At 39.0% G+C, this 16,372-nt stretch overlaps 1 protein-coding gene across 3 annotated transcripts in view; it reads left to right on the top strand.

The window, feature by feature from the left end:
* LOC134602504 (rho GTPase-activating protein 7-like) overlaps positions 1-16,372 on the top strand; it is a 356,266-nt gene that overhangs the window by 309,270 nt on the left and 30,624 nt on the right. Inside the window, exon 1 of one of the 3 annotated variants that reach the window (XM_063447442.1) lies at positions 10,802-10,961. The exons of 1 other annotated variant lie outside the window; for it this stretch is intronic. In XM_063447442.1, the coding sequence (XP_063303512.1) occupies positions 10,952-10,961 (10 nt within the window). In that variant the 5' untranslated portion in view covers positions 10,802-10,951. Of the gene's footprint in view, positions 1-10,801; positions 11,040-16,372 lie in introns of those variants that run through there. One more of the 3 variants, XM_063447441.1, reaches the window with a different exon arrangement.

The raw sequence follows: 16,372 nt of genomic DNA, 5'->3' as shown, positions 1-16,372 counted from the left end.
AGGGTTATTTACTATACATCCCAACTTCGCAGGAGTATGGTGGGAGGGTTAAAAAAGTTGCAGTTCAATGATGCAATTCATGTCCCTGGCTCTGCAAAAGGGAGCAGGCCCACACTGAAAGCCCACCCATGGAATTGACAGGCCAGCCTGGCACGCAAAACTGCTAGCCAATCATGCAGGCTAAGGGCAGACCGTGCAGGGAGCACTATTTCATTGCTCGCTGCTGGGACCTAATACGCTGAACATAGCGCCAGCCTGATTTCCTAAAGTGACAATAGGCCAGAGTATCCAAATTGAAAGCATAGTTGATCTATAGATTTTTCAGGTACGGCAATGTTGACTTTAAATTTGAAATTCACTATAAATTCTCGCTATAGTGAATAATTTGAATGTCTTCGGTGAGAATTTCTCTAGAGTGTTTGTTTTTCTTTATAAAACATGAAAGGTATATGCACAGGCTATATAAATAAACACAGTAGTGTTTGATTCTAAATTTGAAAACCACAGGACGCTTCTTAAAACGCAGAATAGTTAATGAGCATAATAAGAGTCGTCTGGGATTAAGCCCAATCAATTTTAATTACGGTATTCCACTTAAAGGCTGTCTTTTATAGAAAGAGTATATACTTCTGTTTACATTCAAATGCCTCTCTTCCATCACTGACTGGATGTCGATGTTACTGAAAACACACCTTAGAGCATCCTAATATCTTCATAGGTAACACTGCTTTCATTGCAATTATAGTCCCCTCGTTTTCCATAGCCCAGCTCACTCTATCCTTCAATCCTTCCACACGCCATATTTACTGTCTCATTTCGACATAGGAATCTTATCCATTGATCCCTCCTTCCCTCCTCTTGTGTCTAGTCTCATATATTGTTAGCTCGTTTGAGTAGGGTCTTTTTCACCTCTTATCTCTGTTATATTCTATATGTGAATTACTTGTCAGATATCCACATTTTATAACTGTAAAGCTCTGCAGAATATTTTGGCACTATATAAATGCTATTAATAAATATATATATATTTTTTATATAATTATGGCTTCACTTTTTTCCAACTATATATATATATATATATATATATATATATATATATATATATATTTCCTAGAAAGGCTAGACGATTGCCTTATTTAAATTAATTGGCTATTCAGATCACTACAGGGGGGGAATGGCCAGAGGCAGGGAAATTCCCTCAATGCCATGGTGAAACATGGTCCAAGTAGCCAATTAAAAATAATTCCATAGAGGCTCATGGGCTGAATATCTAGGTGGTAGTGGGGGGGGGGGGGGGGGGGTGGTGGTGAGAGGGGGGTGCAAGCCCTGCACACAACATTGTCCATATAGTGCCATGAATGATGGGAGTGTGCAGGCTTATGACATCATCATCATATCTCCCTGCTGTAGCACAAGACATGCGCATATTTCATATAAGTCACAAGACTAATGGGGCGTGGTAGTTAGACAAGGGGAAAGCAGACAGAAGTGGTAGAGAAGGGTCATCTCCATAAGTTTCCCCATGTTTTCCATCTGTGTTTATCTATGACATTGGCCACAGGTGTTTAGTTGTAATGTACACAGTATGATTAAAAGGTACTCCAAACACTCTAATTACCTATGGTGCAAGAAGAGCACTCTCCTTGTCTAACTGAACTTGTTATAATGCTGATTAGAGCGGAGTGCTTCCACTTAGCTTCTTAGCTGTTCAATTTGTGTATGGTGTGTGCGACATGTACACATTACACATACGAGTCCTCAATAACTACCTGTATGTGCTCGCTCAGAACTTTTTAACCCCTTAAGGACGGAGGCGATTGTACAAGTTCTAACCAAACAAAAACAAAAAACTGGAATTTGCGCTATATGTGTGTTCAGCCATAACTTACATCTTTCATATTAAATGCATCCACACTTATTATAGATCATTTGGTTCAGGAGAAATAGGTCTCTTATTTCTCATCAAATATTTATATATGTAACATAATTTAATATAATGAATAAAATCTAAAAAAAAAAAAAGTGTGAAATTAAGAAAAGTAAGTACTAATTTTCAGTCCATTCATGCTTTAATGTACAGACTTTGTTTTATATAGAACATGATGTGGTTGCAATTAAGAGCAATGGTTCAAAAGTCAGCCCTCAAGGTACACCAATTATTCAGGTTGTGCAGTATTCTGAACAGAATTCGGAAATTCCTAAATGCTCAACTGTTAGAGTGCCTGAGGACTGAGATGGAAACAACTGACAGCGAGGGTGGCCACCCTTATATGTGTGATAGAAAGAGATAGATAGAAAATAGAATACTAAAAATAGTATGCAGTGGCTGCCATAACTTGCAGCAAAACAAAAAAATAATTTTGTGAACAAGGAAATAACATTAAAATAAGGCCCCCCAGGACCAGAAAGCCATTGCAGCATTGGTCAGCAGCGGAGCCGCTTGGCTGAGAGCGGTCAGCTGATGCTCTCAGCCAATATGTGACCCCCTATTTATAAAACTTGCTTGAATAAGGCATTTATTCTGATTTTGAGAAAACGCTAGGGCAGAGAGATATGGCACTGGAACACAGACTTTGGGATTAAACTGTTCGAGAACGGTTTAACCCCTAAAAGTAAGCCGTCGTCAGGGACCTCCTGGAACCATAACGTGATTTTGATGGTGTTATTATGGTGTCCAGGGTGTTCCTTTAAAGAAATATGACTCTGTGACAGACCTAGAAGCTGAGGTTTTAAGGGCATGTGTATATTATATAATCATAATGTCTATATAATGGGGAGTTTTCCATCTTTTTTAGAGTTTCAGTCACAATGTATATAATCTGCCTGGATTTTTCATATGTTGCTTCGTTTACACTTTAAGTGTTTTTGAATGTACAATATTTGTTTTCCCCATTTGTTTCTGCCAAAACCTTTTAGATAATTTTCAGAACACTGTAATAAATCGATAGGCTGTAACAACATTTTCTGAAACAAATTTTTCAGACTACTTTGATAAATCTCCCCTTTTGTGTCTTCACGTACATTAACAGAATTGCAAATGTATGTTTCGGGATGGCTGGCAACCTTTGGTCTGTGGAGACAAAAGATTGTTAGATCTCACATAAACCACCCTAATCCTGTCATACTCACCTCCCCTCACCCTGTCAGACTCCCTTCTTCAACTGTGCCACATTCAACCCAACCCTGCCACACTCACCCTGTCACATTTACCCCTTACAATTGTGTCACACTCACTCCTTCAACTGTGCCACATTCAACCCAACCCTGCCACACTCACACTGTCACATTAACCCTCCTTAAATCCTGTCACACTCACCTCCCCTTGCTCTGTCACACTCTCTAATCGAACTTTGCCACACTGACCCCAACCCTGTCACGTTCTCCCCAGCCCTGACACACTCACCATATGACATTAATGCCTCTACTCCTGTCACACTCGCTCCCAATCTGGTCACACTCACTCCTCTCACCCTGCCACACTTACCCTGTCAAACTAACCCCCTTTAATCCTGTCACACTCCCTTCTCCTTGCCTTGAGGAATTTGGAGGCAACACATTTAACTCTGTCATGTTCCTCAAACCATTCCTGAACATGTTTTGCAGTGTGGCAGGGTGCTTTATCCTGTTGAAAGGGGTTACTGCCATCAGGGAACACCATTGCCATAAAGTTTTGTACGTAGTCTGCAACAGCATCTTTTCCTGGCTATGCAACCATACCTGTAATTATGATTGCAAATTGATTTTATTTTTAAATTATGCAATAACTACAGTCAGAGGCCGTTGAACGATGAATATAGAGACTGGCTTTCTGTATCCAGCACTGAAAGCCAAGCCCTGTCCTTCAAAATAACTACAGCTCCTTATACACAAACAATGCAACCCCTATTTTTCCATTATGGGTGTTAATGGGGGCCTCATGTTTGAGTTTCGCCTAAGGCCTTGAAAAGTCTAGTGCCACCACTGACTCCATGGAGTCCGTAGATGCATGCTCACCATAGTCTGGCAACCAAGTCAACTCCAGGTACAGTCTCTCAAAAAGTATCATTGTGGACAGTCCAAGCCTGGAAAAAAGTTGAAATTGCACCACCACCACCAGATAAAGCACAAACCCACACTGTGCTGGGCTATCCCTAGTGCTACCTGACTTCTTCAATACGTTGCTGAAAGGCATTGTAATGTAACTCGTGTGGCTTTTAATCAGCAGACGAATGGCAGTGTGAGGCTGTAACCTACAAGTCTTGTAAGTTAGTTGCCTATGGGACAATTGCTTCCCCCACCCATTGTTAGGACTCCCCGGACTTTTTTTAAAATATTTGATAGCATTGCATACCTGCCAACACTCCTGCATAGAATGAGTGATTTAAAAACCAGACACTTTATTGCAATTGTTCCCACCGATAATTGGTGGCCCTCCTCTGATCTGAGTTATCTATAAAGCCCATTTATTTAGTATAGTTCTATAAAATTGCGAAATGTCAGGGTCATCCCATTGGTTTACATTGTAATTAATTCACTTTTAGAACTTTTCCACACAAATGCTCTTTATACAAAGCTCCATTTACCTTCATCTTAGCCACTCCTTGATACAGTACAATCTCTTCTCTGTGCATGACTCAGTAAGTGTCATCGTTCCAACCAGGGCCGGACTGGCCAACCGGGATACCGGGAAATTTCCCGGTGGGCCGTTGGCACCTGGGGCCGGGCAGACACCAGAAGACCTCCCCCACTGGCCGCCAGAAGACCTCCCCCAGCGGCCGCCAGCAGACCTCCCCCAGCGACTGCCAGCGCGGGTGCCCCAGCAGCCTCCAGCACAGCCGTCTGCACTGCACGACCCCCTGGCAGGTAGTAGTAATGTGTGTCAGTGTGAGTTTCTCTGTCTGTTATGGTGTGTGCTTGTCTGTCTGTCTGTGTCATGGTGTGCCTGCCTGTATGTATTGAATCAATGTATCTCTATGGGGAACGTTCAGCACCTACAAATTGTGGAGGCCCTGAATGTAGGTGCACTGACCCAGGAAGCACCTCTAGTGACCGTCTGAGTGACTGTCACTAGCGGTGTCACTTTGAAGCAATGTAAACACTGCCTTTTCTCTGTTTACGTTGAAAAGCCTGTAGGGACATGCTATAGACACCAGTACCACTACATTAAGCTGTGTGTGTGCGTCTGCTAGTGAGTGAGCTTGTGTTTTTATGTCAATGAGCTGATGTATATCAGTGAGATTGTTTGTCTATGAGGCTGTGTATCAATGAGCTTGTGTGTGTCATTGAGATGTCAGTGAGATTGTCTGTGTCTGCATGTGAGTATGCTTACTGTATAATATAAATTAATAAGTAAATTACATTAATAATGTGGTTTTATGTCAAATGTATAAAACATTATTTATTAAACATAGAGACAATATAGTAACATCAAATCAATATTGCAACAATAAAATGTATAAACCAGCAACAAAAATGTCCAGAGCAGATGTTTGAAAAATAGTAGACACAGTGTGGGGCCCCCTTACACTGGTGAAATGGCCACTGGAAAAAAATAATAATAATTTTGTGCACATATAAAATAATAAAAAATATATAGTAAATAGGTCTTGAGAAAGTCTTGAGAAAGTCCTCCAGTAAGGACGAAACGCGTAGACAGTCTTCTAACCGTTACTCTGTGCTGTACCTCCTTTCCGGTCCTTCATTTACGGTCCGGTAGTGATTTGTGGTAGCTGTCGTGATTGGATCGTTAATCCATCCACATCTCGTGTCCAGGGGTTGGTGTGCTCCCATCACCTCACTCGAAGGTCGGGCGAACAGGGTAAGTTGCTCTGGCTGATCCCCAGAGTATTTATATATATATATATATATTTTACTCTGGGTTATTCCCATTGCAACCCCCTTAGCCCAGACCCGGTAGTTTGGACGGTTTACGAGCTCCCCCCGACAGGGATAGTGTAGGAGCCTGGGGATTTTTTTTTTATCATTTTTTATTTACTATATATTCTTTATTATTTTATATGTGCAATTTTTTTTTTTTTTTCCAGTTGCCATTTCACCAGTGTAAGGCGGCCCCACACTGTGTCTACTATTTTTCAAACATCCGCTCTGGATATTTTAGTTGCTGGTTTATACATTTCATTGTTGCAATATTGATTTGATGTTACTATATTGTCTCTATGTTTAATAAATAATGTTTTATACATTTGACATATAACCACATTATTAATGTAATTTACTTATTAATTTATATTAACCCTGTGTTGCTACCAGATCCAGTTTTGTTTCTGTTGATATATTGATTGGGGTACAGTGCTTTAGTGGTCATTATTTTTTTCTATATTTGGAGCGCTCACATACCATTTTGTATTTTCAATTATGATTAAGTCGCTCTTCTGTATGTGATGCAGCCCGGTTTTTGATATTTATTACTTCGTATTCTTCTTGTCAGTTACCTTGCATTGGTTTTGGTATTTGCTTACTGTATAATTAAACGTTTTACTCTGAAAGGACCAATATTTTATATTAGAAAAAGCAATATATATATATATATATATATATATCACTCAATCATGTGTCATGGCAAGACATAGCCTTACATATTACATGCGACAATATATGGCGCAGTGGCTTATAGGGCTGGCATAACATTTTTTTCCAGGGCTGCTTTGTATCCCCAGTCCGGCCCTGGTTCCAACTGAGCAAGTGCTAGCACTCTATGGAGAATCCAGCGGGGATGCCATGAGGGAAAAGCAGAGACATGTTTTTAATGGAGACAAAATGAACATCTTGTAACTTGAAAGCACTCTGTGGCTAATTTGTAGACTCTGGATTTGGAAGAAACACTTTTTGTCATTACCACAGACAACTCAATCTCCTTATCTGTCTGTGCCTCAGGACAAGATAGAAGATAGCAACTGCCCCTGGACTGGACACAGCTGGATCGTTCTGCCCTGTGCTCTTAGGAAGTCAGCTTACAGTAACTAGTTTGCAGATAATATCATTATCATCAGACATTATCATTGCACTTGCAGACCCTTTCTCTCTGTCAGAAGTCAACATCATTTGCAGTTAGGGTGTCATCCTGGTATTTTAGACTTGATGGAAATTGATAAATGGCTTCTTACAGATGAATGAAGTAAAGCATGATAGGGCTGTGTGTTGTTACAAAACTTTGATGCTATGAAAAGAATACATGTTTATCTGCATTGTGTCTGGCGTGTGGTGGGCTGATTATTTCTGGATAAATCATTAATAGTTTATGCAGAGATACCACATCAAAGCATCTGCTGTGATTTTGAAGTTTTATTGCTAGTTCTCTATATGCAAAACTTTAATGACTAGGTTAATTTCATAAGCAAATCTATACAGAAAAGAGTTACTAGGCCTGGCTGCATAGCAAAGGGGCACCTGGGAGAAAGGACCTTTTTCACCCAAATACTGGAAAGTACCCTCCTGGTGGTGGTCCTCAATTAGGATTATAATGCACATGTATGAATGTCAAATTTTTCATATCATTTCATAACGAAAGCTCTACAGACACCTGCTATTGCCAGGTAAGTGTCGAGCCATTTAAAAATGGTTCGGCACATTACCAGTAAATAGTGCCCAGGGACTCCTAGCACCACAAACAGTGTGTTGAAGTAGTTATGGTGCCTAGAGTATCCCTTGTTTTTACATGACAATCATTCATTTTTCACCAACAAACCCTGAAATGCCAGCTGTAAGGGTATGTTTAAAACATATATTGAAAACGAAACTTTACAAATTGTTGAAAAAAAACATGTATTCTCAAGTAGGCTTTTCTGACCAAAATTTTTGCAAATTCTGATTGCAATTTACCACAACTTTGTGTTTAGGGCATAAACGATACAGTGATGAACTTGTTGGTCCTTGTATGTGTTTCCACAAACATGCGTAGTGTAGGGTCACCTTTCCATTATTCTTAAAGCCATGACAGCACAGAATAGTATATATAGTATTAATAGCACCTTTGCTCTGACCGTGACTATTCTGTGTTACAATTGTCCAGATGCTTGGGAAGTTAATGGTAGATCCAAGAAGTGTACTAACAGGGAGTGGCTGGTGGGAGTGCTGCTTGGCACGTACCTGCTCTCCGGCTCTTCTGCATGGCTAGATAGTGGGAGAAGAGAGGGCAGTTCTTCAAACTGTTTTTTCAGCTCACTTGTGCTGATGCTGGAGCTGGGATGTGATGTCATCTCAACCTTGGCATCAGTACAGAGCAGAAGGGAACTGGATAATTGGTACAGAGACTGATCTCAGCAGCAAACCCCTGGATGAGGTCCTACTCCAGCTCACTATTTTAAGATAAGAAAAAGGAGGCTGGGTGGACCTCATTGTCAAACCCATACAATAAAAACAAATTAAATACATCAAAAATTCAGTGTGTGTGTGTATAAATGTGTAAATTAGTCTGTGTGTGTATGACTGTGTGTGTGTGTAAGTTCTTCAGTTTGTGTATGTATATGAAGGGGTATTTATGTATATGAATATGTGTGTGTTTGAAACTGTGTGTGTATAAATAGATGTGAAAGTGTGTGCTTATGAATTTGTGTGTGTATATTAGTATGTGTGTGTAGATGAATGTGGGTTTGTTCATATGAGTCTGCATGCATATATGAATGTGTGTTTGTGTATGAGTCTGTGTGTATGTGTATATGAATGTAAGAATATAAATATCTATGTACATGTCTATATATGATTGTGAGTGTGTGTAATTTCCCTAACTAAAGGGGGTTGGTGAAACACAAAAATAATCCTACTGTTCATGGGTGCCAGTATACAATGCTGCCCCAGGTGCCATGTAACCGAGGAACGCCTCTGGAATACCTCCAGCTGTTGGCGAGCTACACCTGATATTGTGCCAACCCTAAGGAAGTGCAATTAAACAAGCTGTAGATCTACATTTGGCTGCCCAAGGACCAGAGTAAAGGATGCCTGCTGAGTTAAAGGGAGTCTGTCTCTTCCCATGACTTCTAACACGTTTACTTGTCCCTTAATTTAATACATATTTATTTGTGAGGTGTGAAAAATAAAATTAAAATCACAAATCAATAATCCTTATCCTATCACTGAGCATCCCCACATTAGCTCTGTGCCCATTCTTGTTATAAACTGTTCTTTGCACATGGCAATCAACATAGAGAAAACATGCAGAGAAGGGGGGTATGGATATGTTAATATATCTCCTACTCATTTTTCAATGTCTGCCTTGTCTGAAATGGACAATGATGTCATGTGCTACAATTTTCATATACATTTGAAAACAAATGGAGCAGCATCTCTCGAAGAAAATGTACACAAGCTATATATGATTTATTTTCTGTGTTTTATTCAATGGTGTGGATTCCATGTCAAGTGATTGTTCCCTTTTAATAGTATTTATGGGGCTTTATATTCACTGTACAAAAAGTGAAGTTTAGATTAGAGTAAGAATATCAATAAAAAAAATAAATGGATATATAATTTTGCATAATAAATATTAAAGTTTTTTGGTTACTTGATAGTTCCAATTATTTTTTACTATTTACCCCTGGCATATCCTGATTTTAATACCACTTCTGCAAGTTCCTGGCAGTCAAAGAAATCCTTAGGTGGGGATTATTCCACCAGCGCTGACACCAAAGAGCAGTTGGACTGCTCTGTACTTGTATGTACGATTTTATTTCTACCTACAATATACACCCATACAGAGAGCACTATTTGGCTTGTTTCTGTTTTTTTTTAGTTTCTGAATACCACTGAAGAACTGACGGTCACCACATATCCCATAAGCGGGGATTATACCGCTGTGCGCACTTTACCCTAGAGCTGGACAGAAGCTCTAATAAATTGGGAGTTTGCTACTATTATTCGAATTTAACTCCATTTGATACATACCTTCTGCACTATCGGTTGTTCTCTCTCTTTTTATTTTTTATATATTATACCTGAAGACCCTGTTCCTGTACCTTAGGACGACAGAGAGGACACTTTTTAGGTTGGACTTTTACTATATCATTATTATTTGGACTATTTATTATTTATTCAGCTTGACGCAGCCCTTCTTCCTTTTTTTATTCTGTTTTTAGATTAGGGTAAGCCCTGTGTATCCTTCAATGATCCTTAATGGTTTGCATGAATTTGATGCTTTTATTGAACTATCTGTCACAGATGAGCACACCCCAGCAATCAGTATAGTCACAGAAACTGTTCACTTCAATCCTTATCTATGCTTATTAAATATTGCAGATAGGATCTGTGGAACACTCCTGAAATATTCATACAAACACACTAGTAATAGATAATAGTAATTCCAATCAGTGGGCTATAAAATAATTAAAGGCCTTTTTTTTCTCTCTAAAGCTGTTCACTATTCTCTGACCTTATCAGTTGTTGTTTCATTTCAGATCTGCTGTAAATGATCATTTCTTTTGTGTAAAGCAGAATAAACAGAGCCCCATAGTGTCAGGTGCTATCTTTAAACTAGAGCACAGCCTTATCATTACTAACTTGGGTCTCTCTATTAATCCATGATATCTTTGGGCTAGACTATTACCTCATGGGGGGGGGGGGGCGTTAAGACTTTATAATCATTGTACTTAACAGGAAGAACCACGATACTTATTGTTTTCTCAAATTGTAATCACCTAATTATTCTGTACATTGTGTATGCCTCTTTATAAAGTCGTTTCAGACAGGCATGTGATAGAGCACAGGGGTTTTGTTGAACAGACCTCCCCTCCTTTCTCTGTGCATTTGGTACCGCCCACGCTAGAGTTTTGCCCCAGCAGTGTTCAGCTGGAGTTCAGTGTGTTGAATGCTGCGCTGGAGTGGAGCTGCTGTCATAGGATCTGCTGGAGACACAGATGTTCAGTATGAAGGGGAGCAGACGCTGCTAATGAATGAAAGCTGCTCTGAAACAAAGGGATTGAGGAGCCCTGTCATCTGAGTAGAGCCCTCTCCTCTGGATTATATGGATACCAGTGAGGATCTTGTTTGAAACATCTTTCTTCTTTATGGTTTTACTGGGGATTGAGGATTGAGCAAAATGATAGTAACACGTGAGTGAATCAGCCTTCTTTTCTCATTTCAGTGTTTTATATTCCTGCTGCAGGGCTATGCCATGGCAGCTGAGGGTAGGTGAGATAAAAATGCTGTATTCAGAAACTTTAAAAAGAATAAAAAATACTGTATTCAGAGGTTGGCTGGATTAAAAAAAAAAAAAATAATAATACAATTTCCATAAACTTCCATTACCTTGTAGATCATTGGGTGAATGTGGGTATTTTCTATCTGACCTATAATATAGATGAATAATTGTGTATATAAAGTTTTTCTTTCTTTTTTTAAAATTTTTTTTAATTTTTAATTTTTTTAAAGCCATTAGAAATTTATACAAAAAGGATTGTAGTTGCGTGATACTGAATTCTTGTTCTGTTTGGTAATCATCATGTGTGGATTGTCATTTTTTTTTTTTTTAATCTCTTCCCCCCCCCCCCCCCCCCCCCCCCCCCCCCCCCCCCCACTTACATCATGGGGCAAATGTCGATATTGTTCTAAAGATGTACAGGTTTTGATGGTTCTAGTGCCCAGAGTGCATTTCTCTTAAGTGATAACTTGGATGGTTTTCCCCATAATTAAACTTATCATGTGGAGTTGAAGGTTATTATAGTCAGGGATGGAGACAGATTGTGTTAATGAAGTGATGATCTGTGTATAGCAGCCAAACTGTATATTCCCTTCCAGACTCTAATACTGTTAAACATCATATTTTAGTTTGCTGCACTAAGCTTTTTCTACAGCTTTTGGTTAAGTTTGCTTATAGAAGCCTAGGCTTAGTTAAATAATTTACAAAGGAGCCATCTGTTTGACTTGGGGTGAAGGATCAGAATCTTTTCCAGTGGTTAAACAAACCTCTGTGACTCTGTTAAATGTTTCCTAGATCAAGGATTTGCCCAGCTGCAATTATTTGAATTATTTTGTTCCCCACATTTCCTGTAGTGACCCAACAGGGACTGTCTTAGCTATACTTGTTTAGTAATTAAAATGTATTTCTGATCCTGTCTTTTTACAGCCATGCACGTCATGATAGTTCATGTATTTTATAAATTGGTGACTTGAAATATAGGGGTCGGAGGATACTATAAAATTATGGCACTGGCTTACTCCTAAATATTACAGATCTTTAATCCTTCATCCTCTAATAGATTTAGAATTAATTAGAGCTTTTTAAAATTATTTTATAATAAAATTACTAAGTGAGTCAATAGGAACATTCTTCTAGTTTCCTTGGTGATTGCTTTACGTTTATAACATGTTCCAATTGTGTCCCTAATAAAGAACTCTCAATATAATATGGATATTCTTTTCTGTATTCTAAACTTAATTAAAAAAAAACATTTTTTTTAAAGCACAATCTTTTCCCCCCCTTCACGGCACACTGACTGACTCATTGCCCAGAATATGTGGAATTTTTGTGCCTGAGGTCCAGGGTGTGAATTTTGCCTGAGGTCATAAAACCTGATAAAGACATTAGACCTATTCAGTGCTTGGGGCTTTTCACAATTCATGCAGATGCCAATTGCATCACTCGTTCTGGAAGGGGGGGTTTACACAGAAAGCTGTGGTGGTGTATAACGTAATATTTATTGAAAAGTAAATGTTTGTTATTTTGCTAACCAAAAGGCTAACGTTTATTTGATGAATTAATAACCCCCCATCCCTAAAATCTGTACAACTGACCCAATTCATAGATAGTGGAATTTCTCCTTTTTCACTAAGCTGACACACATACCATACATTTTTTCTTTTTCCTGGCACAGTTGTGAACTGTGAGTCTTCTTTTAAACCTTTTTAGATGTGATCCTTGTTGCAGCATGTGGGGCTAAAACATAATTCGTTTAACCTTTTCATTTCCAAAAGGCGTGCAATTTGGTTTTGTACGGTGATCTTACAGATCTGCTCACGCCCTCTGCTTTGGAGGAGTGTATCTAGATCAAATGGTAATCTGATTTAGTACAGAAATTGAGTTCAATATCACATCGTACCTAAAATAGTTTGATTAACCATTTTGATATCAGTGTGCGACAAAGTGCTCCTAACTAAAACATTTATACTATATGACTTTCTACGGAAATCTTACAAATAGTGCCTTTTTAAAGTTGTGCATTTATAGTCCATACCTATTAATAAATATTGTTCTAAGCTGACTTTATTTGTAACACGGTTTGTGTCCTCAGCTGTCAGATCTGTTTCGATGGGGCAGCTAAGAATGATAGGGGTTGTGGCCTAGGTGTGAATTCAGCATCCTAAAAATCACCAAGGATCACATGGAGGTCTGGCGAAAAAAGGTTTTTAATGAATGGCTGCTATTAGGCAAAGTATGTTCAGAGTCCATAAGGATGTTGTCGGGTATAATGTCACCCATGCACAGGGAACATGTGGGTTGCCTGGGGTATCACTCTTCAACTTCTAGCTCAGCTAGTTTAGCCTTGTTTTAGCCAATGAATACTGCATTAAAATGGTTTGCCTCCACCTTGAACTAATAAATGGAGAGTAGACAAGCATTGTTTAGTAGTGGAACATTATACACACACAAGCTTAAAGTAAGCAATCCATTTTCTTTCTTTCTTTGTATTTATATGAATTCACTGCAAATACCTTCCACAGCACAGAAAAACATTTTGTATCAAATGAAAGCCAATGTAGGTTGTGTTGACAGACTTGTTCCCATTGATTTTTATAGCCATTCAGTTATGTGGATGCTATGATCACATCATTCTAAAGTTGGCTGTATGGCCATGTGTAAAGAGATTTTACTTGGTGTTGTTTAATTAGAGCATCGAAATAAGATAAGGGATATATGGATGGTAATAGTTATATACCAGTGGTTATGTGTGGATTAAAACATTTTTTATGACTGGGAGTGGCTGAGCTCAGCGCTCACAACCTTATTAATGTCCAAATTTGAAAGGATTAGGTGCAAATCAAAAACATTGCCCACCGCAGAGGGACAGTTCTTTGAGATCCACCAGGGCTTTGGTTTTTGTTGAATTGCTTGAAAATATTTTGCCAAAACAAAATTGCAGACTGCACGTAAGCCTTGCACCATAACGAGTTGTAGCAGTTAGCATGGTTTAAGTCCCCCTTTAAACCAACTTTCACCAAGTGAGAACTGTTGTAAAGTGCAATCGTATGTTTTGATGCCTTTGTCCTGCAAAGAATTGCTATGAATTATAGGGATTTTAAGCCGAAACACCAGTTTCAATAACTGTGAGCGTGTCTTTATGTATGTGACGGTGTGTAATTGTGAGAAATGAAATACCGGCTCAATCAAGATATTATAGGGCAAATTAGCGACTGTCTTTGTAGGCAAAAACTGACTAAAGGTGAAGTTACTTCTGTCAACACTAAGCTGTCGCTAAGGATGGTTATGAGCAGTGGACCTCTATTCACACAAGGCGAGAGTTGGGCTGTGGAGTATGTTGTGGTCCTCTATAGATGCCTGTATTGTACACTCATGCTTGCGCAACAGTACATCAGTGATGTAGGCAACCTGGTTGATGAAGCACCTGGTACTAAAGAGGGGGGAAAAACGACTGCATCCATTGATGGAGAGCTTCAGGTAAGTATATCAACCTTTTAGCTCTCTGCGTCACCTGCTGTAAACAAATTAGTGATGTTACCTTTGGGTGTCTATTCAAAATAAGAGCCCACGTAAGTGCTAAAAGCAGCTTATATCATGAGTGCTTAACCTGAATCTGTGTCACAACTTGTTTCCATTTACCAAACTTGTTGTGAAAAATATTTGTATTTCATTCATGCACCATACGATACTTCAACATGTTGGCATTTTATTTATAAAACTTAATCCATGTTTGTGAAGTTGACACTTCTTTATTGGCACCACATAGGAAGGCGGAGGGCTTTTGCCCTGTGTTGAACTCTGTCAACACATTCCTTGCATAATTATGCTAACTAAATACACACACACACCCCCAGCTCGTTAATATAAGGAAGGAGCCAGTGTTTGAAGATATTTCTCTCTTCAAAGAAACCAAATTTTAAGAGCCATTTTAAGGCATCTGAAAACATTTTTATTTGACAAATTTATTTTTAAAGGAAATCAATTTCTTTTCTTATTTTTTTTTTTGCTCTGACCGTTAAAGCACGTTTACAGATTTGACATTGTTTGCATAATAGTTTGTCCAATACATAAGAATGTATGTAATACAGTAAGGGATTTTACATGTTGACATCCTGGAGTAACCTTTGCGGTCTATGTGTGCGACCTCGTGTTTGCCAGAGTTTTTATTTATTTATTTTTTAAAATAAATGTAACAAAACATATGGTTGCGTTGGCTGTTGTGTATGCGGCTGTGGTCACCCGAGTGGGCGCTTCATGGCTTGGTTCTCGCTCTGTATGCAACAGTGCACTTTTTAAGTCTCTCTGCCTGAACCATCGCCCCATGCATCAGCGAGCTCTGATTCCAGTTGATCCGCTCTTTGACCCTTGGGTCCATGTGATTCCAATGGCGCAGGGACGACGACCTGTGTGGTATCCCCCGGTACTCTCCCCTTCCCCCTCCCCTCGGGCTCCTCCATAGGCTATCTTCTGTTTCCTCTATATATTGCTCCCAAAGATCCCACACCGTTCCAAACATTTTGGCCGTGTTTTTGACTATGGATGTTAGTTTATCCATGAGGTAGTTATCTTGGAGTTTATTGAGAACAATTTCTCATTATTTTAATGACTGTTTTAATCTTGCTTGCCTGCTTCCCACTGGAGGTCCACATGGCATGTATTCGTTGATGATCCATAGGCCTTATGATGGATAGATGGCTTTTTACTTTAGAGGATTAGTGTATTACTTTAAGTCTAGACGTAAAGCATCACCCCAAACACTGTAACCACTACAGTGCACTATTTACATTTTCATTTAGAGGAAAACCATCACTTCACAGGGAAAAACACCACTGAATAACACATTGAAAATTGCCAGCAACTTAATATTTTTATTTAATGCACAGTTTTTTTATTTTTAAATTTTATATTAAAGATTTAGTAAATGTCTTCACAATCCGGTTCAGTCCAGACACAGCCAAACCAGTATGGAATTATGCACATTCTTTAACTGCTCTGTGCGCTTTCTGTATGCTGACTCTGGTGCAAAGTACAGAACATTAAAGAATGATTGACAAGGAGCCTAGATGAAGGCACCCCTTTGCTGGATAAAAATATGTTGAAAGCTGCATTTAAAGGGGGACTATCTTTACCAGAACCACTACATCATCTTCATGTAGTGGTTCTGGTTTCTACAACCTGTCCCCTGCAGGCTTTTCAGAGAAAATACCATGTTTACATTGCTGCTTAGTAATATCACTAGTGGCAGTC

The sequence above is a fragment of the Pelobates fuscus genome, chromosome 3 (genome assembly GCF_036172605.1).
Source record: "Pelobates fuscus isolate aPelFus1 chromosome 3, aPelFus1.pri, whole genome shotgun sequence".
Lineage (NCBI taxonomy): Eukaryota > Metazoa > Chordata > Amphibia > Anura > Pelobatidae > Pelobates > Pelobates fuscus.
Note: the sequence above shows the minus strand (reverse complement) of the source record. Positions and strands in the feature narration are given on the sequence as shown.